General features: G+C 38.1%; 1 protein-coding gene across 1 annotated transcript in view; it reads left to right on the top strand.

The window, feature by feature from the left end:
• Positions 1–27,526, top strand: part of LDLRAD4 (low density lipoprotein receptor class A domain containing 4) — a 198,920-nt gene that overhangs the window by 20,671 nt on the left and 150,723 nt on the right. The window contains exon 2 of the mRNA XM_044067185.1: positions 22,014–22,168. Coding sequence (XP_043923120.1) covers positions 22,014–22,168 — 155 coding nt within the window. The remainder of the gene's footprint in view (positions 1–22,013; positions 22,169–27,526) is intronic.

Below are 27,526 nucleotides of genomic sequence, written 5' to 3'. Positions count from 1 at the left end.
CAGCTTCTTACTGAGGCTGACAAGGGAGCTCCTCCACTCATGGGATTATACTCTCTTTTGCAACAGTTTCTTCCTTCTGTTGTACAGTTTGTTTATGGCAGGGGACCACCAGATTGGCTTCTTTTTTTGGAGGATAGCATCTTGGTTCTGTTTGGGATAGCACGATCCATGCACTCGTGTAAGTGCTTATACAGTGCATTTGTGTAGGATTCAGCAGTTGTAACTGTATTGTCCATCTGCATGGGTGTCATGAAGTTCACCACTTCTGTCTTAAGAAGCATGAAGTTGGCTTTGGAGAAATTTTTTACCGTGGTTTCCTTAATGGGGGGTGGGGGCGGGATGTGGATATCAAGGGTGATTAGCTTATGGTTAGATCGGACCAACGAGGAATTAACTTCAGGTGTGGAACACCGGTCACTCATGTTGGTAATGACTAGGTCTAGGATATTGTTGCCCCTGGTGGGGGTGTGGATAAGTTGATCCAGGGCATTGGAGTTTATTAATTCCAGAAAGCGTTGAGCTAAGGAGTTGGTACATGAGTAGTTTTCCCAGTTAATGGTGGGGTAGTTGAAGTCACCCATTATTACGGTGTTTGGTTGAACCCTAATATTTTCCAGTACATCAAGAAAAGAGGAGTGGAAATCCTGGGGCTTGGTGGAGGATCTGTATTAAGCTACAATTTGGATTGCAGTTTTGCCCAGAGTTAAGTTGCACTTAGATAACCTCAGATACATTATGCTGAGCAACTAGCCTGGAGTTGTGGATATCCTTAATGAATATGGACACCTCCACCTTTGGTGTTTCGGTCCAGGTTACATGGCTGAAAAGTGTGGTATGAGTTATAGCCTGGTAGTGCAGGGGTGCTCTCTGGAGCCTTGAACCAGGTCTCAGTCACTGCACAGATATCGATGTTCGCCATTTTAAGGAGTGCCTCGAGTGAGTGCATTTTGAGAGTTAGACTTCTAGCATTGAGTAGCATTACCCTCAGTTTTTGCTTGCCTGTTCCTCCTATGGTGGTGAATTTGTTATTTGAACCTTGCCTAAAAAAGGCACTATATGGGGCAGCAAGAGCCTTAGCCAGTAACCGGAATCCCAGGGGCGACAGGTGCAGGCCATCTGTGGCAAAGCATCATGGTCTGTCGACCATGTCATCCCAAGCAGACAGATACTGGATCCCCTTAGAATGACACCAGAAGCTTAGCCAATTGTTGAAGTCAATCATTTTGTCCTTGTACTGCGGTATCATTCTGGGTGATGGCAGAATGCTACTCAGGGCTAGGGTCATACCTGCCTGGGCTACAAGATCGGAGAGCTCTTCCATGTCTCTTTTCATGTAGTCCAGGAAGGTACGTCTCAGGTCATTCACACCAACATGGACAATGACAGAGTCATATTTGTACTTGTTGTGGAGTGACCTGAGTGTGTGGGTTATGTGGCGGATCAGATGCACAAAGGAGGAATGCTCAGCTAAAAAGATGTTAGCAATAGAGTATGCTTATGAGAAATTCCATTGATATCCGTATGGTAGATAAGTTAAGGCAGAAGATGACTAAAAAACATTGCAAAGCATATTTAAAATGTCCTCGTTAAAGGCACCTGTGAGATTGCATGTTATTTAATCAACAGAAGTATGATCTGCAATTGATATACAGACTATGCAAGCTATACATCATATGCATGTTGAGTACAGTGTATTACCAAAGAAACATAAGGCTTTGCTAGGGAATGAACAATTTATTCTTTGACTAGTGTTACAGTTAACAAGGAGTAACAGAAGAAAAACTAAAATCATTTCAGAGATGTAATGATACTGATTTAGAAATTCAAATGTTGAAAGATATTACAATGGAAGGTTGCCCTAAATAAAAAGTGTTAGTAAGGAAAGACATCCAGCCTTGTTTTCCTTTCAAAGAAGAATTTCATTATGCCTAAAATGTGTTAGCCAAAGCTACCAAAATAATAGTTCTCAGCAATCTCAAAAAAACAAATTATTGAGATGATATATACTTTTCCTCAGGAACACTGTTTGCATTTTGTTTTAATTTGATGCATTTTAGGTGTGGGTTGGTTGTTATTTTAACATGTAACTTAAGTGTGTGTGTATATGTATGGTGTTACTTGGACCAATGGTAAGTGTAAAATAATATATGCAGCCACACAGATAAACACATAAACATGCACATATATGTGGATGTGGGTGTGTGTATGTGTGTGCACGCGTGCACATCCATACACACACACACACACACACACACACACACACACACACACACACACACACACACACACACACACACACACCTTTTATAGCATTTAAAAAAGGGAAGATGTCAGGCACATGACTCTATACTTTTAAATACTAATGAGCTAGCTGCAGTGCGTTTTGTGGCTTGTAGTACACTAACCTCCAGAATAATCAGTTGTAATATAGACCTCATGGAGGTTAGATCACATCTTAACTCTCTGTCATACTTATTAAACATTTTATTTATTTGTTTGTTTATTAACTAGGGAGGTGGACTTCTACAAGACCTTTTTATCCACTTCCTTTGCCATTTGGCAAGAACAGTACAGCTAGCATAGTAGCTTGACAAATATTCAATAATCATATTATAACATATAAGCTAAAATGATATATAATACAGTTGTGCAGTCTCTTGACATGACAAGTTGAACTCTTAGAAATCAACAATAAAGTGGGGTAAAGGGTAATTAGCCTTAACTGACTGAAAATGCTACAGACACTGGAAAATCGACATATTAGATCAGTTTCCCTGTGGAAGGGAACTGTAAGACAAAAATATAATAAAGATGCATTGGTTATAAAGCTATTTACATTAATATGAACTTTAATGGAGTTAGTGTTGTTATTAGCTGAATGAATGTTACATTACTGAAGTCTACAAAGAGTGCTTCTTTTCACTGGAGGTAAGATAAACAGTGTATAAGTCCCTTAGGTATACAGTTAATCTAGTCCACATAGCAAGGATTAGAATGTGCACTACAGTTGGGTAAAGCAAAGCATGAAGCACTTGCAAAAAGGCGCATTGGCAGCCACCAATCTGTGTCATCGTATGAGTTAACTGTTTGCCACCTAAGATGATGTATAGAATAAACTAAAAAAGGTGCAGGATGGATTTAGTCCACATGAATCAGATTGACAAAAGTAAGCATTATTGCTGAATACTGCTCATAAAATAGCTAATATGCAAATGACAATTACAAAATGTAACAGGAAAAAGAGGAAAGAACAGGGATGATAAAACAACTATTCTTGTAAGAATACCTTTAAAGATTTGAATGTCTGATTTGGTGCCATTATTTTTGCTTAATATTTTTACAGCCAATTTTAATGTGTTACAGTTGTTGTATATTATGTCCTGAAAACCGTGACTATTACAATTATTAATGAAAAAGAAGCAATGTTTTAGTGTATAACTCCATATTATCTTTTAATTTTACTTGCAGTGGCACAGGTATCTCATGTAATTGGCAATATTTTTTAAAAACTGCATGTTAAGATGAGCACTGCTAAGGTCATGATGTAACGCTGTATGGTGATGGGTTTATAAATGGCCAAACTGGAATAATAGTGGAGTAAAGAATTCATGCCCTTTATGAGGTCATCCTGGGGTGCAGCATGGTAGATCTCCAAGAGTAGCAGAACGGAAGTAGTGCAAAGTAAGGGAAACACAGTTATAGGATAGAGAGAGGAGCAGACAGAAACAACAAAGTATCTTGGAAGGAATATGGGATAGATAATGATAAATCTGAAAGAAGGTGACAGAATGTGTTGTGCAAATAACCATTTCTTAAGCAGATGTCACGTCTCCGGGATGGCATGCTGAAGATGTTGCTCAGGTGCTAGAACTAGTGACTCCATGTATATTCAGCCTAATGTCACTGCATCTATTGGATGCTAGAACTAGTGATTCCATGTATATTCAGCCTAAGGTCACTGCATCTATCGGGTGCTAGAACTAGTGATTCCATGTATATTCAGCCTAAGGTCACTGCATCTATCAGGTGCTAGAACTAGTGATTCTAGGTATATTCAGCCTAAGGTCACTGCATCTATCGGGTGCTAGAACTAGTGATTCCATGTATATTCAGCCTAAGGTCACTGCATCTATCAGGTGCTAGAACTAGTGCTTCAGTGTATATTCAGCCTAAGGTCACTGCATCTATTGGGTGCTAGAACTAGTGATTCTGTGTATATTCAACCTAATGTCACTGCATCTATCGGATGCTAGAACTAGTGATTCCATGTATATTCAGCCTAATGTCACTGCATCTATCAGGTGCTAGAACTAGTGTTTCAGTGTATATTCAGCCTAAGGTCACTTCATCTAGTCTGTTCATTGCACAACCACAATGGTAAGGTTGAGAATTGTGAGGGTTATACTATAAGGCTTCTACTCGGAGGGCAAAATGTCCAGAGAAATAACCATTTTCATTGAGGATAAGGAGATGGTTGCATAAATTTGTCAGACAGTAAAGATGTGGATGCTACATGCTGGGGGAATTAATAGTGGTTTGGTTTGACTAGCAACTGACTGATATTTCAAGCACAATTCAAAACTAGCTATCTCATGAAACTTTGATGAAAATCAAGCATAACAAATTTAAGCAAAATCTCCACAACCCCTCCCACCCACTCACCATGCAGAAGGAGCCTGCACTCTCTTGTCTAGATTAAAAAATTCCATTGTCACTTTAATTTGTCACAAGCTACGAAAGTGCAAGGGTTTGCTGAAGAATATATTCAGCAGATACGGGCTTCATACAATAGACTTACTGCCACTTTTCTAACGAACTGTAAGTATCAGTTCTGGAAAGATTAGGAAAGGGGATGAGACAAGGCCTCCTGCTGCAGTACTTTTAGCAGTGGCCCTTGCCTCACTGGTAAGTGCAATCACTTTGAAACTTATGTTATGAATAGGTTAAGGGTAAAAAAAACAAACATCAGTGTATGCCGATAATGGTTTGGTGGCAGTGAAGCAATATGAAGTCATTACACCACCTGTATTCAAAATACTTGGTGAATTTGGAGAGTTATGAAAACTGAATATACGTAAAAGTGTATGATGTTATTGGTGGTGGTAGTGAACTGCAAATGAAAGAGAGAAGAGTGGGGATATAATGGAAAGAAAGTCGTGCGTTATGTGTGAATATCAATACACAGAATGAAAAGATGATGTGAGACATGTATATGAAATGTCTGTACAACACACCTGCAGATAACAGACGTACAACTCCATTAACTAGAAAAAGTAATGGCTGTTTCAATGATGCCTTTACTTAGACTGTTGAATCTGTTCTTCAACATAACTTGGAGATTGACAGAGGGATGGATGAACAGAGCAGAATAATTGATTTGAAAAGGTGTTTGAACATGGAAGAGAGCATGATAGAGCAGAGAAAAAAATGTGGTTAGCTTGCTTTCTGTAAAATATATGTCCCAGATTATATTCTGTCAAAGCTATAGCACTCAGGTGTATGAATAAGACCATTGGGGTTGACAGAAATACCAGTTATAGACTTCTATACTTTTTGATGAAATGACTCAAATGTACCTGTAATCAAATTTACTTTGTCATTTTTTTACCATTTGTACTTCAGTCAAAAGTCAAAGCTACCTTTAATGAAGTGATACACAACATATATATATAATAATTGGCTCTGCAAAGCCACATCTGCACTGTAGACTTCAGTAGGCATGTGTACACTCAAACAGTAAGTGAGACATAGCAGCCCTGTCATCTGCAAGTGCATATATCAGCTGCTGTGAAAGGGATAATAGACAGAAAAGAAAAACATTCCCTCTTCACTGGCTTTATGACAGATGCACCATGACTGGCTTTAACCATTATACTGGGAAATTAATGGGCATTGTAGCAACAGGAGCTTAACGGTCAGAAGGCATGGAAAAGGAAAAAGGAAAATTCACTATACTGATCATGGAATTGAGACTGAGACATATTCAGTACTGAACTGTATGTAGGTATAGAAGTAGAAATGATAGCTTTAGGCGCACTATGTAAAAATGCCCAAGTATAATTCACTGAAAGTTTTAATAAGAAATGTCAAAGAAGAATAGAGATAGGAGCTCTTGTACATATGTATCAACCACGGTCATTACAGGTTTTTCACAATGTCTGTCTATAAAACTGCATTTTACTGGATTTAATTTAGGGATGGGTGAGTATATGACTTCTTCAAAAGGTCAAGGACATCTACCACAAAACATTATAATCTGACTTCTCATAACAAAATGTATTTTTGTTTTCAAATGGCAATAACCATAATTCATTGATGAAGTTTCACTTTTAACAGGTGAATATAATTATTAAAAAATAATAATGTTGTAACCAGTCAGCTAGATATAATTGTTTATAAATTCAGTTTAATTATGGTTGTGTATGTAACAAGTAGTAATAATTGTTGATAGGGAAAAACGTGTTGACACTTTCAGTGAGGTGGGTATCAGAAACTAGAAGATTATGGAATATATATCAGCCAGGCAAAGGTGAGAAAGTAGAAAGTTACTTTTCTAGAAGAATATACACAGTGCATTACCAAGTGTTTATATGGCTCCTTGTGAAATAAGCCAGTCTGGTTTATCTTGAAGCAACAGTGCATACATCAAAGTATACAAAGTGGCCACAGTTCAGTAACATCGTAGCCATCTCGGTGACTTCCAGTTTGGTAATGTGGATAGATTATAAGAGGCCTTGCCAAAAAGGAGAAGTAAGTGGCCTACATAACATCCTCTTATTCTAATGACGTTGGGGAGTTCACTGTGACCATGTGCGTACATGTTAGGTTGTGATGACTGAGTATCCTCTTATTCTAATGATGTTGGAGAGTTCACTGTGACCATGTGTGTATATGTTAGGTCGTGATGACTGAGTATCCTTTTATTTATTCTAATGATGTTGGGGAGTTCACTGTGACCATGTGCATACATGTTAGGTCATGATGACTGAGTATCCTCTTACTGTAATGATGTTGGGGAGTTCACTGTGACCATGTGCGTATATGTTAGGTCGTGATGATTCAGTATCCTTTTATTTATTCTAATGATGTTGGGGTTCACTGTGCCCATGTGCGTACATGTTAGGTCGTGATGACTGAGTATCCTTTTATTTATTCTAATGATGTTGGGGAGTTCACTGTGACCATGTGCGTACATGTTAGGTCGTGATGACTGAGTATCCTCTTATTCTAATGATGTTGGAGAGTTCACTGTGACGATGTGTGTATATGTTAGGTCGTGATGACTGAGTATCCTTTTATTTATTCTAATGATGTTGGGGAGTTCACTGTGACCATGTGCATACATGTTAGGTCGTGATGGTTGAGTATCCTCTTATTCTAATGATGTTGGGGAGTTCACTGTGCCCATGTGCGTACATGTTAGGTCGTGATGACTGAGTTTGCCAAAGGAGCTACAACACAAGTGTACAGCTGACCTTACTGGCAAGTCATATATGGACATATAATGAGCACCTTCCCATCAACTAGCACTCCTAGAAGAAAATATAATTAGATACAACTGGTTACAAACCCCAAGACGCATCAAGCCGTAGTATTCACTGAGATACATTCAGGCCTGAGCATACAGTGAACCACTGGTAGCCTGTCCCCATTACAAAAAAAAGCGGGATGCTTGTGAACCTGAGGATATTGTCACCACAGGAACAATATGAACCAGGAGAACAGCTGAGATAAGTTAAGGACTAGTTTAGTGACTGCATGAAGCCTCTAAGATAACCCTTAATTCATATTTCTGTGGTGTGAAGTTTATAGAAGCAAGCTACTCTTAAACCACTAATTAATGGAAAAAGTTACAGTTCCACATTCTTTGTTAACCTCACTCTGTGAATATTGATGCAAATTAGCTGTTATATTTTATTTTATAATAAAAGATGCATAAAATACTGTAACTTTTAATTAGCTATCACCAAATTTATCAACATAAAGTAACAGTCTTTTCATACAGAGCACAGCAGTGTTAGAACTGCATTGTCTATATCAAATGTCAGCATCAGAAACAATCCTGAATGTTATTTTAGCAATGTCTTATGTTCTAGAAGTATCCTTCTGTTTATAAACTTGCAGAATTACTCACATTTAAAATATATATGTCAAATGAAGGGCCAGCAAAATGCATTTGTCTGAAAGAGGCAAAGAAGATGAATGTTGACATGCAACAAATATGAATCCTAAAGCAACCTTGTTACAATGACTCAGCTTTGTAACCAAGATCTTGTTTTTTTTTTTTTTTTTTTTTTTTTGTAATATTTGTGAGTACTTAAGTGCAGAGTAGCATCTCCATGGAAACACTATGTAGAGGAATGAGTCAGATCATTAGTCTGGTGTGCCAACAGACCTGATTTTTTTTCTCTACTTTGACTAGAAATATTTGTTTATCTTGATAGCATCTGTTTTTCATTGCAGGAAGTCTGGTGCTTGTAAGGGTTGCTTATTTAACTATAATCTCATTTCCATGTTAACATTCCTTTGTAGTGCATGAAGATGAAAGAAAAAAAACAGCACTAGCTGTACTCAACAGGGTGAGCAATTAAATCACATGGGTAAAAATGCAAAGAATTTGAAAAGACTTTTAACAAAATACACTCAGTCACATAAACAGTGGACTGGATATATTTGCAGTCTTACATCTGAGGGTTATGATTGTTTTGAGTATCAGACCAGTTTTGCCAATATTGAGGTGTGAAAAAGTTTTAACTCCAGCTGCAGAAGAAAGCTGAGAATTAGAATATCATGTACTGTACTTGTTAAAAAACAAGTTACTAATATATTTTAAGATTGGGACATAATATAGTCTCATATAGGAATCATTTGCTTATATATTTCTGTACTATTGTCTAGTTTTCATCACTGAAATAGACTGTAGCTGTCCTGCTACAGCAATCCCCTCCCCCCGCCATTTCCATTTATTATAGAAGAGCTTCATATTTATCTGAGGTAATGTGTACCCCACTGCAGTATCTGACCACATAATCCAGGAAGGATATTCAATGTATTCCTTACCACTACCGTCATAATAAAGTACTACCTCATGTTACACTTGAGTTGGTCTATCACAATGCTCCTGCTGTACCATTGTCATGTTCTTCTCAGATTGTACACAGTTGTTGCAACAGATCTTCTTTAAATGATAGCAGTCTGCTAACTTGTTTTATATATGTGAGTGTCTTGGGGGGCTATATACATAAGTGTGTGTGTGTGTGTGTGTGTGTGTGTGTGTGTGTGTGTGTGTGTGTGTGTGTGTGTGTGTGTGTGTGTGTGCGCATTTATATATGTTCTGTTGGTTCAGTTGATAAATTAATCATTGGAATAAAAAAAACACCCAGCACCAGACCCTGTGAAAACAATAAATAACAACAAAAAATGTTTTTCCCCCTGCACCCACTCATCCCTGAATCTGCAGATATACTAACTACAAGATCATATAACGGTGGGGAAAAGAAAAACTGACTTAGCCACTGTACAACAACAGTCTGTCTATTAGTAACAGAAACACAATCCCAATTCAGAATAAAGCTAAAGCTGAAACAGCAGTTTTACAGTGGCTAGCTCCTACACTCCCACTTACCCTTAGGGTAAGGAAAATCTTCTTAACCAGCTGTTTAACAAAAGGTACTGTGCATTTTGTGAACAATGCCACACTGCCAAATCTGTCAACAAATGCATTTCAGTAAATCACATGGATCTCACACATACATATATGTATATCTATGTGTATATGTATGTATATTATGCACACACACACTGCTGCAGTGGTGGTGCTGCGGTAGCATTGTCATCTCACAGTAAGACGTTGTCCTGTTCGATTCTCAGCAAAAGCGTCTTCTGTGTGGAGACATGCGTGAATGGGCGTACCTTCATTGAAGGTTGTGCATCAGGGCTGGCAACTTGGTACGTAAAAATCTACTGCCAATCATTAGCGGACCGGAGTTCTGCTGTGGCGACCCCTAACCGGGAAAAGCCGAAAGATACAACAACACACATACACACACACACACACACACACACACACACACACACACACACACACACATAAGCACAGTGGAAAAACAGAAAACGTGGCAGAGGCATCATTTGGTTATCACTGACTGCAGTAGCATCATCTTGTCGTTATATATGTCTGAGCATAAGGGAGCTTCTTTAGAGATGGAAGTGTGCACCATTGGGCCTAAGTCTTACATGAATATTTTACACCATCCGTACATAAGGTTCACATTACGTCAATCTCAACAACATATTTCTACTTGGTATTAATAAGCTTATACTGGCATGTGAAGGCACACTGCAAATATTTATTTCTTGAGATGACATCTACTTTTATTTAAACAAGGTACAATATACAACATGCTTTCTTTACAATCTTGAAGCAACCTACATGCAAATATTTAAAATAACCCCACCACTCTACTGCACTAAAAATGTTTTATTCAAGTTAACGTTTTTGATCACTAGATAGTAAAAAGAAAAATACTTTCTCAAAAACATGCAAAGCTTCTGCAAATAATTACATAAGTGATTTTTTTATTTAAATAAGAGCAATGAATACACCATTCTTAAATGGTATGAATGATTAAAAAGTAATTTGTATGAAAATAAATTAATTTAAACATTATGTATATATGTATAATTCTCTTGTAAGAAGTTAAGAGAAGGCACCTGGCTTTGTTGCATTGTGTTTTAACTATTTTTAAACTTGTGGTGTATTACTATGTAATAGTGACATTTGACCATGTATCATTTAAAATGTGTTTATAAAGTTATAACTAAAAGTTTGGAGTAAGTGATACAAACATTAGATATCTCATAGTTGCCTGGATATTCCTATTAATATACGGAGTCATGACTCAATCTTGTGAAAAAAAGACGCATTCATCCTGTACAGACTGTTATTCTTCAGGTATGTAAGAACATTACATTCACTTCCATTATGGCAGTCATGTGTGTTCATAAAGAAATGACTATGGTGAAAAACATAGCAAGAAAAAGATAAAATTCAGTTTAAAATAATTTGGTATAGGTACACAGCTTTGCTTTATTTTAATATTTTTTGCACTTAAGTTCACACAAAAGCCCAACTGCAGAATGACATAAATATATAATTTTGCACACATTTCAGAAAGAAATGATAGAAGAAAACTAGCTAACATGCCAGTATAGACTTAATAATAGAAAATGCCTGCTGTTATTAGATTTATGTCTGTATCATCAACTTCTGTTTCTTTCTGTCTTTTCAGCCAGATGAAACACATGCTTTCATACACCAGTGTGTCATGATTTATTACAGACAAAATGCATCCCAAATAAATCCTCGTAAGTTAAAAAATAGTCTTGAAACAAAAAGTAAAAGAAATAAAAAAAAATAAAATCCTAGGAGTAATTCTTTATTAAGGATACCCCCTCAAAATCATACTTTTGCCAACCACAAAACACTATTCTACATAAATACATCCAGGACTCGCAGCATTTCCGTCATAGTTTTTAAAATCCAACAGTGCACATTGGTATTAAAATCCAACAGTGCACATTGGTATTAAAATTCAACAGTGCACATTGCACATTGGTATTAAAATTCAACAGTGCACATTGGTATTAAAATCCAACAGTGCACATTGGTATTAAAATTCAACAGTGCACATTGCACATTGGTATTAAAATTCAACAGTGCACAGTGGCATTTTCACTTTGTTTCTGTTGGTATAGCATTACATTCAAGTGCACAAACATCTGAAAGTAGGATAAGATGACACCACACCCTCTGAAGTGAAAGGAATTTAAGGGACACGTAGTGCATATTGTCATATAATAGTCACATAGAGATTAATATAAAGAATTGCTTGAATACACAAGTCTTCATACCTTTTCTCAAACCTTGATGTAAGTATGTCTGGCACCTTCTGCATCATTAGTCATGCAGTTTGCATTCCTTCAATTTCTTATCTTGAAGCATTTTAATTTTTTTATATCTGAGATGTGTACATTTATTTCCTTTGTGGGGGCCTTTACGTCAAGAGGCCCAACTGGACTGAAATCTAACCAGGGATCTACATGAAGACATCAAATTTTCTCCCTTTTCCACCAGCAATACTCCTTCCAGTGTGGTGAAGTATAACACACATCCTTTGTTGCGGCTTGTCCCACACATCCTTTGTTGTGGCTTGTCCCACAAATCCTTTGTTGTGGCTTGTTCCACTACTTGACTACTTTTATGTTATCTCATAATATCACTTTTAACCATCTTTGCTGCTTTGTGGTTAAGACCTCTTTATCCGTGTCATGACCAGCACTTTGTATTCCGTTTCTTTCTCTGCCTTTTGGCTCCTAGTACCTTACTGTAGTAGTCCATACCTTTTCATAATCCGTGTCATGAGCAGCACTTTGTATTCCGTTTCTTTCTCTGCCTTTTGGCTCCTAGTACCTTACTGTAGTAGTCCATACCTTTTCATAATCCGTGTCATGAGCAGCACTTTGTATTCCGTTTCTTTCTTGGCCTTTTGGTTCCTAGTACCTTACTGTAGTAGTCCATACCTTTTCATAATCCGTGTCATGAGCAGCACTTTGTATTCCGTTTCTTTCTCAGCCTTTTGGTTCCTAGTACCTTACTGTAGTAGTCCATACCTTTTCATAATCCGTGTCATGAGCAGCACTTTGTATTCCGTTTCTTTCTCGGCCTTTTGGTTCCTAGTACCTTACTGTAGTAGTCCATACCTTTTCATAATCCGTGTCATGAGCAGCACTTTGTATTCCGTTTCTTTCTCGGCCTTTTGGTTCCTAGTACCTTACTGTAGTAGTCCATACCTTTTCATAATCCGTGTCATGAGCAGCACTTTGTATTCCGTTTCTTTCTCGGCCTTTTGGTTCCTAGTACCTTACTGTAGTAGTCCATACCTTTTCATAAAATCAGCTTGTGCATTAGTTGGTCACTCTGGTGCTGTTGGTGGTTCCTATCTCATCACTGTCTACCTGCTGCGGATTCTTTTGTCAGCCTCAAGGAAGTGCACATTCCCTTCTAAATCCTTCGCAGTGTCTACTTCAAAGGCATCAGTAAGCCATTCCAAATATTGATCCATGAAGCACTGTCTCCTCAACCTTCCTAACCAGTTTTTATCTGCTTTACCATTTTGGGACCTACTCATTAGCTGCCCAGTTTATCTGCTCTGGTGCCTTACAGAATGGTGCAAAATGAACTTTGGGAAGAATTGATCACAGTTCAGTCTGCAAATTCTCACATGTGGTGTTGAAAACTTTTTCCTAAAATTGATAACCATTTTTCCACACATGATACTGAAAAATCAAGACCTGTCTCTAATGTTTCCTTTTTAATCAAAGTTTTCTTTTTTTTCTGTTTGTCTTCATGTCTGCCAATCATTGTCCCTCCCTCAAATGGAAAATCAAACCCCACCCATTCTTTCCCCTGCAGTAGACATACTCAATACAGTACATTGGCAAGAGATTTCCACAAGAGGCCATCATATGGCCAGCCATTAGGCTTGCTTGTACAGCAGTCAAAAAGTTATGGAATGCGCTAACCCCTATGAATTACAGTTATTCACAGACAAGACGGTGGAGGCCTTGTGTTATACATAATCTATGAGAGAAGAAGAGTTTTGAATTGTGGCACATCAAAGTTACTTCTGTAGTCCTCTCTTCCTACCCACCCCAGGGAACTTCACTGTAGTTTAATCATATATCCTGAAATCAGTCCTTCAAAGGAGGACAAATATTCCCACTGTAGTAATACATGCTATCCCATCCCTAACCCTGCACCTTACCTTAATAAAACCTTTCATAACACTTCTACTAATCAGGCAAATTTGAGCTGAGTTTTGGTAGGGTTGTGTTTAGTACATTGGAGATGTAAATTTTTTGATGTACTGGGTTTTGATCATTTGTATTGTCAGTATTATGTGTGGTCCACATGTTTTGTTCAATGTTTTTTGTTTCAAACATACTAGCCTGGCAAGCAACAGGCATAAGGAAGGAGCCACTTCTAGACAGGATGCCCGTCTGTTGCAGTAAACACACGTACTACACTGACATGTTGGCATTACTTTGAACTTAGCTGGTTTGTGTACCTACATATCTTCTGTATGCAGGAAGTGTGCATGTGCGTGTGCATGTGTGTGCATATGTGTGTGTGTGTGTGTGTGTGTGTGTGTGTGTGTGTGTGTGTGTGTGTGTGTGTGTGTGTTTGTCGGTGTGGGTGTGTATATGTGGTTGGTTATTGTTGTATAACTGAGTGATGCTCTCAGAATGGGTTTGATTGAGGGAGTGATGCCTCAAATTTAGCTAGACGCATGCCTCCTGCACAAATACACATTCTGACAGCCTGTGACACAGCAGTGCTATCTATCTATGTCTATGTATGTATACTTATATATGTATCAGTATCTATATCTATATATCTATGTCTGTATCTATATCACTATCTAGTGTATAATAAAATCTATATCTATATCAAGATAGCCTTTAGGGAATATATTTTACATCCAGAAGGAAAAGCTTTGTCTGTATTATATTGTGTAGCAGAGAATTGTGCTTGATTTTGTGAAAAGACATGGGCTGTGAGGTAACACCTAAGTTACTATGACCTGAGAGCATGCTATCAGATAGGTAGTTGATGCTACTGGTGTTTTAATTAAAATTGTTATGTGATCACAGTATGGGTAGCCCTCTTAGTAATGCATTATGCCTAAATAGAGCGTGTTACTTTGTAAAGCATTAATTTTTTGCATTTACGGGACATAATAAAGACACAGTTGCTAACTGTTAAGACATCTAAGTGCTCTTCAATAGATCCGTGACATTAGCACATTGAGTTTCTGCATTTCAATCGTTTTGAGCAATCTTATTCAATATTTAAACTTTTTCTTACCGCTTTTTCACATTTTCAACGCAGTCTTTTCTTTAGCCTGTTAATCACAACCATTGAAATTTGCATAAAATGGTATAAGATTATGCAACCATTAACACAGGTTTAGGTGTCTGTATGCATCACTGATAACCCTGTATGGAATAGTGCATTGAGTGCCTGAGGACTGACCAGGGGACAGGAACTGAGTGACTTAAAGCTGGTAAACACCCTCCAAAGAAGGGCATGAGGTACTATTCAGCTTGAATGATCTCTGGACTCCTTTCAGAAACTTGGGGCCTATTTTAGACTTTTGACCATCCTGCATAAGTTTGTTGCATATGAAAATGTATGAATGCAAGCTACCCTAATGTCAAGCTATTACACAACTGCAGGGAAAGTATTATGAAGTAAGGCATTATTTAAAAGGCCACTAATCGGGTGGTGTGACTGCAGAGTTCTACCAAACACATCTGTGTCTGAACGAGGAAACAAATAAGCATTGGAAGTCTGTCAGACTGTATTAGCTTGATGTGAGAGAAGGAAGGACAAAAAGCATAGTGAAAGGTTACAGTCTGTTAGAATTACTAGAGAAATACACAGATCTAATGGACAGCACTGTTTTATTAGTCTTATTTTGTATAGTTTTAAGTTTTGTTAACATACGTATACACTTTTCCTCATCCAAATATGTGACATAATGTGTGGCAAGTAGGCTATTGTTTGACTGACAATGAGACCTGAGGCTTTAAATTGATAATGTAGTAGAGAGAAGTACAGTAGTGCTTGCTGTTTGTAGACTGCGAAAACCACACGTTATTCTGTGTCCGTTCATCTCTGTTTATGTAGGTAGTGTGGAATAATGCCTCCGCCTCTTAGTTAACAGGGATTTTGGGAGACCGAATAAGTGATATATCTCATAATATGTGGTATTTGAGAGGCATGACACTCTAAAGTAGCGATTGTGTTATTGTTTGCGTCATAAATGATTAATATTTAAAGACAGCAAAAACAATATGGGTTACTAGACTTATCATTCCAGTTTAATGATTGTAATATCCTAATTATTATGAAAACCCAAGTAAGCATCAATGAGCTATAGTTCCACAAACATCGCAAACTCATGCCCATGTTTTAAAAATATGTACTGTGGTCCTTCAAATGAAATAACTTAAAGCAGTTCGTTTTCACATTACTGTTATTACAAAAAGGAAAAAAGAAGAAAAACAGTATTTGTCAGACACTACAAACATGGAGAGATTATATATGAAAGACAACTCTGATACATAACACACTCACACAGAGTGATACACACATAAACATAGATAGAGAGATCGATAGATAGACAGCCTGACTGCTCAGAACATATTCATAGTGGGGCCACCTATTCTGACCCAACTGACATTGCCAAACAAATTTAGTGCCAGTGTCACTCCTGAGATTTCTGTTCAAAGCCCCAGAATATCTGAATACCTTATTGACCCAAATATCTCCAAAGATTGTTTACTGAAACTGATAACCAAATACAAAAATATTTCCTCTACAGTATATCTGGTTGCTATGAGACTGGGTACTTTGATGACCGTGGAACAGGGTCATCCCATTATTACTACCAGTGCTGTCTATTCTGTGAGCAACACACTCAGTGTGTCTGTGTCAGCTCATCCAAGCACATGGACACAATCACACACTCACACACTCACACACACACACACACACACACACACACACACACACACACACACACACACACACACACACACACACACACACACACACACACACACACACACACACACACACACACACACACAGTCTTTGCCTGGCATACAAATCAGATAATCTTTTTGAAACTTTTGTGATACAGCTCCAACTTTACCCCTTTTCTCCCTCAACCTCCTCTCAGGAAATACCATAAAATATAACTCCCCCTGCTATCACTAGGGAACAGGCCCTTAATGCTGTCTCTAAGGACTCTGCATCAATGGGCCCTGACAATATCCCAGGATGTCTTCTAAATAGTATGAAACATGACCTATCAGGCCTTCAGGAATAGCTTTTCAACTGTAGCTTCCAAAAAAGCTTTGTGCCTTAAGAATGGAGAACAGCAGCAGTTATCCCTCTGCACAAAGGTCAGACATATACAAACCCTGGAAACTAGAGACCCATACATCTCACTAGTGTCATATGCAAATTCATGGAAAGAATTATCATGAAAATTATCAGAAGGATGTCATCAGAATTAGGGACGGACTTACAGCAATCAGACTGCAGCCTAATGACAGGTCAGTATTGATAATCTCAACCGTTACTGTTGTACTGAGGAAAAGAGTACATTCAGACAGATTCAGTTGTAGGACCTACTAGATAAAGCAGGGCAACAGCAACTGGTATTAATAATGGATGACTTGAATACATATCAGAACAGAACAGGATACGAGTACTGCCTGGGTCAAAATGGGTAATGCAACAAGAATAAAGATTGAGCCCATTCTAGACTTCTTTCTGGCAAATGGCTTGATAGTAGCCAACACTTGGTTCAGAAAGAGAGACAGCCACAAGATCACATAAAACAGTGGCCAACACACAACTCAGGCAAACTTCCTCTTAGTATGGAAAGGGCACTGGGGTCAAATCAGAGATTGTAAAGACATCTCCAGTGAAACAGTCAGCCAACAGCATAAACCACTGGTTGCCACAATCAGCTGCAAGCGATGGTCAGAGAAGGCTCTAAGGTCAATACAAACCAGGCCAAAGACATTGAAGTTGACTGGAGAGAAATCACAACAGATTAAGGAATTACTCAGGGCTCTAGCACCTCAAGAAGAAGAGGAAATAGGTGGAGTTGAAGAAGAATGGCAGCACCACAAAATAGTATGTGTGACGACTACTGAACAGATATGAGACCTAGCCAGGTATGGAAATAAGGTACACAAGGAAAGCTGGTGGCAGAATGCAAAAGTCCAGGAAATCATCAAAAGAAAAAAAAAGAGTGCAGGAAAAAGTGGGAGATAGTAAAGACAGACCAGACTAAGAAGAAATACTGGTTGGCTGACTAAAAAAGGAGTTGCAGTAGCAAAGAAAAAGGCAGCAGAGGCACTCTGCCATCTTCTGGAAAGTAAGTCAGGAGATGAGGTGAAGAAATTCTATGAGGTTGCTAGGCAAAGACAGAAAGATAAAGAAGATAGTCAGACACCCTTCATAAGAGATGCCAACAACAACCTGCTCACCAGTCCACAGGACATCAAAGGCAGGTGGAAGGAGTACTTACAGCAGCTTCTGAATGAAGAAAACCACATAAAAGCTGTACTACCCCAAACACAGCCTATGATGAGAGAAGAGGACCATCCACAGAAGTGAGAACAGCACTAAGGAAAACGAAAGCTCAAATGTAGTTGCAGCAGACATGATAAAGATGCTGGGTGGGATAGGACAGGAGTGGCTTCTCAGGGTACTCATAGCAATGTGGAGAGAAAGGCATATCCCAGGTGACTGGAGAATAAGCATATTAGTGTTAGTGTTCAAAAGCAAAGGGGCATGCACAACTGTGGGCAGTACAGAAGTGTCAAACTCCTGTCACGTTGCATGAAAGTTCTGAACAGGGCATTTGATCAACAGATACGCAGTGTAGTAGAAAGTAAGATGGGAGATGAGCAGTTTGAATTCAGATCAGGATGCAGCAAACTGACCCGATGTTTACAGTGAGATAGATAGTTGAGAAGAAGCTAGAAATGAGAAGATCTTAACTGGGCATTCCTAGACTTGGAGAAAGCATATGACAAGGTCCCAAGAAAGCTGATTTGGGCAGTCCTGCAGTGGTTCAAAGTCCCAGAAACATAAGTAGAGTTAGTGCAAGGTATATACAAGGACACAATGACTCAAGTGCGAACAGTGTTCAGTCTCACAGAGGAGTTCCCAGTGGGAGTGGGGGTTCATCAGGGTTTAGGTCTGAGCCTATTGCTGTTCATACTGATGATGGACTACATTTGCAAACAGGTCACAGGGCACAGATCAACAAATTTGCTGTATGAAGATGATGTGGCATTACAGGCAGACTCTGAGCAGGAACATCACCAAAGGCTGGGGGAATGATGCAAAACAGAAGGCACATGGAATTAAACTGAGTGCAAATAAGACCACTGTAATGCTAGCAAATGATTTATTGCAAAACAGGCTGAGAATTGAGATAGAAGGGAAGATAGTGGAACAGGTTAACCACTTCAAGTATTTGGATGGAGTGGTTGAGGGAAGGAAAGTCTGAATGAGGAGGTCAAAGCTAGACTCAGAGGGGCGCAGCCAACTGGCACAGAGTGTCAGGTATAGTGTATGACAAATTAATGACAAAAAAGCTGAACAGTAAAGTGTACAAAGTGGTGAAACCAGTACTACTGTATGGTATGTAACTGGGCAGTAAAGGCAGAGCAATTGAGAAAGTTAGAGGTGATGGAAATTAAGTGTCTGAGATGGGTGTTAGGGGGCACATTGTGGGACAAATGAAGAAATGAGGACATAAGAGCAGAAGCCAAAGTAGCTCCAATTGGAGAAGAGGTCAAAGAGAGCAGATTACGGTGGTTTAGCCACATGCAAAATAATAGAAGACAATCTGGTGAAGAAGATTTGGGACAGACAGGAAGAAGGCAAGAGTAAACAAGGACATCCAGCAAGGAGGTGGGTGGATTGTGTGAGAGAAGATCTGCGATAGGCATGAGTGTCAAAGAAGGCAGGAGAGTGACACTGAATACAGAGTGACAGTTGACATGACACCCTGACCCCATGTAGAAAATGGGAGAAAGGGAATGATGATGATGACTGACTTTGGATCAAGAACTTATTGATAAAGCATTTTTGTTCCTTTTGGAAAAAATGGAACTTCATCAAAATCAACACAACATCACATCCTGCCTCCTTATATATAAAGGTGTTGCTTACTGTGACCATGGTTCACGCAGTGCTCCCCAGGCTACAGGGTTTACAGCAGTGCTAGGGGTGGAGTGGAGCAACTGAAGGGAGTGTAGCCTGTTGCTGCAGTAATGCTGCCCTCTGGTGGAAAGCTGGAGCACTACAGCCTACATGGCACAAAAAGTACTGTGCTGAACAGAAAGTTAGTAACAGCTGGCCAGCACTTAAAAGTATGCATGGGCTAAAGTAGTGTACATGGCACAACGCTATTGAAACAGCAGACAAGACAACACAACCCCATTCTCATAATTTAAATAATGGATGATGGGTTCCCAGTCCCACTGTCTCCTGTGGGCAGTTAAAGCTACCAGATGCGTGGCTTAATATTGTGTATTTGTTGTGGACAATAGATGTGTGTGGTCATTGCTTATAAATGTCTATATGGTTTGGAGAGGAAAAATATATACCTATATAAAATAAATGTCACTATTATGATCTCTAGTCATGTTGCAGCAGTATATTTTGGTCACTTTACTCTTATTATGTTACAAACAAAATCTGTAACTCCATTCCCTTAGAGCTAAGACAAATTGACAAACTAAATTTATTTAATCCATCATTGAAAAGAGCACTTAATATGTGGCTGGCAGTGCTCCTGCACAGCTCCATGTTAGTATACAAGTACTAATTGTCAACAGTTTTCCTTCTTATATGTAAGTGACCTCCTACTAATCCATGTATGTCCATCCTTCCATCCATATCTCACCTAACATCTCCATCTCTATACATGTGTCTCATGTTCCACTGCATACTAATATTTTTATAAAATAAACATACTAACATCCAAAAGTATAACCTCCTGTACAAATTCTAACCTACATCCTTTACTCCTGAAAACTCGTGTTTTTACATAAGTGCAACATACATCTCTCTTTCTAGTAACTGTACATATTCAGTTTCAGTACACACTGTAACATTTCAATTATAGATCCTAAACTGAACATACAATTTTAATATACATATCTGATTCACAATGTTTAATGTATGTGTACATAAAGTGACTATCTTCTGCATTTTGTATTTGTAAAAATTGTACAACTTTTTTCTCCTTGTAGAATGAAAAACTCCTAGTTTTTTCTCCCCAGGTTTCTGTTGAAAATGGGATCAATCCCTGTCGGACTTTCCTGGTAATCAAAGATAAATAAATTAATAAGTGCCACATGCTATAAAGAGGTTTAGCTAAGAGTAGCTTATTTTGCAGTGAACATATGCAGGAAACAGTTATAGCGCCATAGTGACTGATCACCTGATTGGAATAGTTTGAATTATGATGAACATACTTTCCAGGAAGAGGATTCACTATCTTTTTGATGTCACTTTCAATCCATAGTGTTGATTGCCCTAACTACTTGTTAACTATTAGTTTATTATTAAGCAGTCTTGAATATTTGTACTGTTGCTGCATTGTTGTCTTTTTCTCTCTGTATTTTGGGCTGTGACAGAAAGGGGTCATATCTGCATCAGCTGTTTCACTGGTTAGCAAATAAATTAATAAATAATAAAACAAGGCTTTGAAAGTAGTTTAATAGTGGAATAAAGCAGCATGGAGCTATGGAGCCTATATTGTCTCTGAAGGATGTGGAACATGGCGGATTTGTGTATATTTGCATACTGACTTTTTATTGGCAGCCTAGTACTGCGTTCCTTCTATGCCACCAGCTCTTGAATCAAACTGGGGCTGTTAGATTTCTGGCACAAGACAGATGGAGTGAGCATTTTTAGATGCTGCCTATCCCTGGAGAAAGTGGGTAGCACCAGAAAATAAATTGGTACCAGTATGGATTCAGGATGTCCTGAAGTCATTATGTCATTTTCCAAGGATAAGATAACGACTTATGACATTTTAAAGGCTCATACCAAAGATGTCTCCTCCAGGGTCAGACACCAGGTGTCCTGTTTAGGGTTCTCATTCTTAGGTACAAATACTTTTCCCAGAGAAGAGGTATAAATTTTAAGCAGGAGGAATAGAGAGTGTTAACCACAGATGCAAAAGCAGATACTGAAAAATGTTGTGTTGTGCATTAGGCCAGACAGCATATCAACAATGAAACGCATAAAACAGTGCACACTGAAATATGATGTACAGTGTATTGTAGATAATTATGCATTTTACTGATTTTCTTTTTCTTTCTTTCTTTCTTTGTTTCAGCTGAACTGGAATTTGTTCAGATAATAATTATAATTGTGGTGATAACTGTAATGGTCGTGGTGATAATCTGCCTCTTAAACCATTATAAACACTCTACTAGATCCTTTATAAACCGTCAAAGTCAAGGCCGAAGGCAGGAAGACACCTTACAGCCGGTGAGTGCCATTTTGTTTAATGCTTATTATTTGAAATATGGTCGTTGACCTTAATGAACTTGTTTCTTTTATGTTTCCATTTGGGCCTTGCTCCAAATGATTAGCATGAAGAGTGATTTGAGTTTGGCCTTCCCGATCAGTCAACCTTTCCCTCAAAAGCAAGCATATGTACAAACTGTACAAACTTGATTACTAGAGTCAGAGTGTGGTGTAGCTGTACCATATGCCACCTACCACTAATTAAAGTGTCCTTATATTAACTACAAAAGCAAATTAAAACCCCACAGTTTATGCCCTTACTGTAAAATATTCTCTTAGGTACCAAGTTTGGTACATATTACATGTTGAGTCAGTGTATCCCTCATGTCCTACTTCATTAATGTTAGAAAAGAAAGCATGGTAGTCATTATAGTCCCTCTTCAACCCACTGCATTCTGATGAAGTCTTTCTCTAGACCACATTGCTAAACCAGTTTTGCCTAGACATCCTGCTAAGCAATTTCTCTCTCTCTCTCTCTCACTTAGTTACTTGTGCTCATAGTCAGCCATGTTGCTCTGTACCACTCTCTCTCTCTCTCTCTCTCTCTCTCTCTCTCTTCCTGTCTCTCTCCACATAATTCTTCAACTGCTGTTTTGCCTTACTGATATATACTGGTATAGCGTTTGTCAGTTACATTTCAGGTGAGCTACAGGTCCCTCCCAATGTGTATCCAGTAGTCCTGAGTTGCCTGTTTTTCCATCTAAAATATTTAAACCACTAGGAAATAAGAGATTTCCTCAGAATTGATATTCTAAACTCTATCCAAAGCCCTAAACAGGTGAAGAAATTTAGAAATAAACGTATACTAATCCATAGGGCTATGCATCCAAATCCAGGACCATCCCCTGATAATGCTGTGCACATAATCCTAGACAACCCCAGTACCCCATTATGAGATAAACCTTTTGGTATGACACTATGTAATCTCAAGGTCAAAAGCATCTGTACCAAGGTTACAGATATCCACAGCTGAACATTTACATACACTTCTGATGTAAAGTCCCACATAAAAGTTGAAGAAGTACTACCTCCCAGCTATGACATATGTTGCAATGACCACACTTTCAAAATGGTCAATGGAACAGTGATTATCTTCAAAAAAAGCTAAACCTCAGCCTATATACTATAGGAAAAAAATTATACTAGCGAAGCAGCTTCTGCTTTCCTAAATTAAAATGATCAAACATGAATCTGTGTGTACAGCAACAATATATATATATATATATATATATATATATATATATATATATATATATATATATGGATTCCTTTTACAAGAACGAAAGTTCACTACTTCGAACTTGTAATAGGAAGCCTCACTTCTACGAAAGTTCACTTTAACAAAAGTGAACTTTTGCGTAAGTGCACTTCACCTAAAACACCACAGCACAGTGGAGGACATAAAAAACAAGCTGTGTCCTCCACTATGGTGCGATAGTCATGGACCTTAGGGTTAGGGCATGGTTTAGGGTAAGGAGATAGTTAGTAAAGCTATCCCTTACCCTAACCCATGCCCTAACCCTAAGGATCGTGACTATTGCACCATAGTGGTGGACATTGCTATGTCTTTTACTGCGCTGCAGTCATCACAGACCTTAGGGTTAGGGCACGGGTCATGGAAAGGGGATAGCCCTATTGGCTATCCCCTTACTATGACCCGTGCCCTAACCCTAAGGTCCGTGAGTACTGCACGGAAGTTCAGTACAACACCCATTCGTTGTACTGAACTTCGCGTAAGTGCACTTTTGCTGCAATGAGTATTCCATGCACTATTTCAAATTAGTGAAAATTCGATCTAGTGAATGGAACCCATATATATATATATATATATATATATATATATATATATATATATATATATATATATATATATATATATATATATATATATATATAAAATCATAAGCACAAACACACCCCACAGAGAATATTCTAAACTGGAATTAAATTGTTCCCTTCCTCTGAAATTCACTGCCAAGTGAATTGCCTCTACAGGTAATTGTCCTTTGTTCAAGAAAAATAAATAAATAAAATCTCACCTTAGGAAGGAATAATATAGTACCTGCTTTAGATCCAAGATAATCTTCATAGTTTTGCATCATTCTAAATACCCAGCTTCATTATTTACCTCTGAAGTAGACAAACACCAAAACTGTAGAACCAGGTAATAGAGCAATACAGCACCCAAGTGTCCACAAAATCACTTTATCTGAGCGCTTTCGTAGGCTGTAGAGCCAAAAGACTTCTGAAGTCTACAGCATACGAAAGCGTTCAAATACTGTACTGCTCTATTACCTCTGAAGGAGGTTAGGCTTGGAAGCTGAACAGAATCTAGTTAGCACTGAATTTATTAATTAATATCATAAACATTCAAATTCATTCCTCTTCTTCTTCTTTAGGCTTTTCCCGGTTAGGGGTTGCCACAGCGGATCACTGTCCGCTCATGATTGGCAGTGGAGTTTTACGGTGTCGAATTGCTAGCCCGGCGTCCAACCTTCCACAGAAGGCACACACATGCATGCACTCACGCCTAGGGCCAATTTAGTGTGTCCAATCCACCTACAGCATGCCTTTGGGATGTGGGAGGAAACCGGAGCACCCAGAGGAAACCCACGTGACCACAGGGAGGACATGCAGACTCCAAACAGTAGGCACCCCAGCCGAGGATCAAACCGGAGAACCTCTTGCTGTGAGGCAGCAATGCTAACCACTGCACCAAATTCATTCTAATTACCTTTATTCACAATTCTAAAATCCAGCCACCTCTGGATTTATTAATTGATATCATAAGCCTTATTCTCCATTCTCCTTATTCCTTTATTTTGTGTACTGTCAGTTTTAATATTTATTCTACTTCTATACGGCCTCTCATTCTTTTTAGTCAAATATTCAAAATGTCTATTATTTTATGCAGTATGTCTCTATTCTATATAATAATAATAATAATAATATGTTTATTGTTCCAGGGTTAAAACTGTTTCTGCAAAGTTGTGGAAATACTAGTGAAATTCACATTCCTGTGTATTACCTTTGTACTTGCCCGAACTTGTTTTCTGATATTGCTGTATGTATGTATATATATATATATATATATATATATATATATATATATATATTGTAATTATTTCTTCCTTTGCCTTATGGCTCAGGTCATGGCTGAAAAGGGTTTCACAACCACTCCACCCACCTGGTCAACAAAACAATACATAGAATGATTGTTTGCTTGTTTATTTATTTAAGAGACATGTTCATCGGTCTTAGCCCACTAAAAAATAATTTTATCCATTATGTGAATTCATCCAAGTAGTTGACCTTACCTTATCACAAAGATTAAAGTCAACAGCAAATAAAATATCCTAGACTAGATACTAACAACAGGCCCAAGAAAATATATTTGACTGGATAATAACAACAGGCCTAAGCAAAATCACCCAGATAAAAGTTATGCCAGAAGACTATAACCCTGTTTTTGTTGTACAGAGTCACAACAATATAAACAGAATCATACAGTACAGCATTGTTAGGAACAAAACCAAATTTAATAACAGTACGTTCATATCTACATTAATGCCCCAGCAGTAGCTGCCTCAGTAGAAGTGCTACAACACTACATACCACATCTAATAACATAAGTGGATTTAATACCCTAGCTCCCAGGTAACACCACCACTACGTCCAATGGTCAGAAAGCCAAATTGTTACCTGTTAAAGAAAAGACTTTCTTCTTGAAACCCAGTTATTTAAACACTTATAATCTGAATTATTCCTTCCCACCTTTGTGTCTGGCAAAGTAGTCATGAAAACTTGTGCATATAAACTTAGAAGTTAGTTGCACTCAAGTCTAGTTCTACGAACACCCAGAACCAAACTGTAATGGTGCAACTACAGCTTCCCAGTTGTTGGACCTAAACTTCGGCAGTCACTACCTGTTCACCTCAGACACATTTGCTTATACCAAGTTCCACTGACAACTCAAATACATCTCCTTAAACCGGTCCAGTAGAAATACTTACCCTGTACACGTACTTATTTTAACCTGCTTCTCCATTGTTGTCATTTAATAAAACTCATCTACTGTGCTCACTTTTGGAAAACTAATTAATCCCTACATTTATCAAATATCAATAAATAAATAACGAAATCATTTGTGCCCTTTCTTCCCCCTCATTTTTTGTGGCCATTAGCTCATCTTTATCTGTAAACTGCTGTTATATTGTATGTATGTGCTGAGAGCACCTCAGTTTTAATTGATTTAATGACTTTCTGTGCACTGTATATTGTGCATATAATGTTTCTATCTGTATGATGTATTCATTTCATGTGTTGTGTATCACTTAAGTATAATTTATGTGTCATACTTTCTTAAACATTGACCACTGTACACTCCTGTGCTGAACCTGAAAATGATCTGTGTGATTAGTGTTCTACCCCCAGTTAACAAATATATCTAAATAAATAAAGTATCTTGTTAATAAAAAGACCTGTAAAACCTGGCATTGAAACCAAACAAACTATAGTCAGCAACTATCAACAACTACAAAACACAGTAAAAGCTACTTTCTAAAATTCCAGTAAATTCTACTGCTTAGGCCAACAAAATAATCATAGCAAGAGTCCCAGAAAGTCTTGCCCACAATAGATAACATATTGTGGCAAGGAAAAATGTCTTAACCCAATCCACTGTCATATATAAATTTAACACAAACACTGTGTAACTGCAGTTAACATCCTTAATGAATCCCAATTAGCATCCCCATCTCCAACTAACCCACTAACTACTGCAGCCGTTTTCTCTCTAAATTTCACCCCTACCACTACAAACAAAAATCTCTTTCAAAAAATACAACTATTTTTACTTTCCTGTGACAGTTACCCATGAGATTATCTCCAAACAGCAACAGAGGCCTTTACATACCCTGTATCAGTACTAATACATCAATTAATCCAAGAGTCTTACACCCCAAAACTCTAGAAACAATCACACATTGCCCCGTTACACAAAGCAAAGGTGGCACCCCATGAGCTAACTAACTACAGACCAGTAACCATCTGCTTACCCCTCAATAAATAAATAAATAAATGCATACGTTAACTAAATAGAAATGTGTTCACACACAGTGACTTAAATGCTTATATAAAACAGTGTTCTTTCTACAGGTCCCTATCGCGTGATCGAAAATTGTAAATGGCGAACGCGTATTGAGCGAACCCGATTGGTTGAAATGTCAAAATGTCGCACGCATAACACGGAAATCACCGTAGGGAATATTTTCCCTTTACTTCAATGCAGTGTGATCTCGGAATAGAAATATTTAAGTA

Source organism: Protopterus annectens, chromosome 3.part1 (genome assembly GCF_019279795.1).
Source record: "Protopterus annectens isolate FY-2018-M chromosome 3.part1, PAN1.0, whole genome shotgun sequence".
NCBI classification, from domain to species: Eukaryota; Metazoa; Chordata; order Ceratodontiformes; family Protopteridae; genus Protopterus; species Protopterus annectens.
This window is presented reverse-complemented; position numbering and strand designations above follow the sequence as displayed.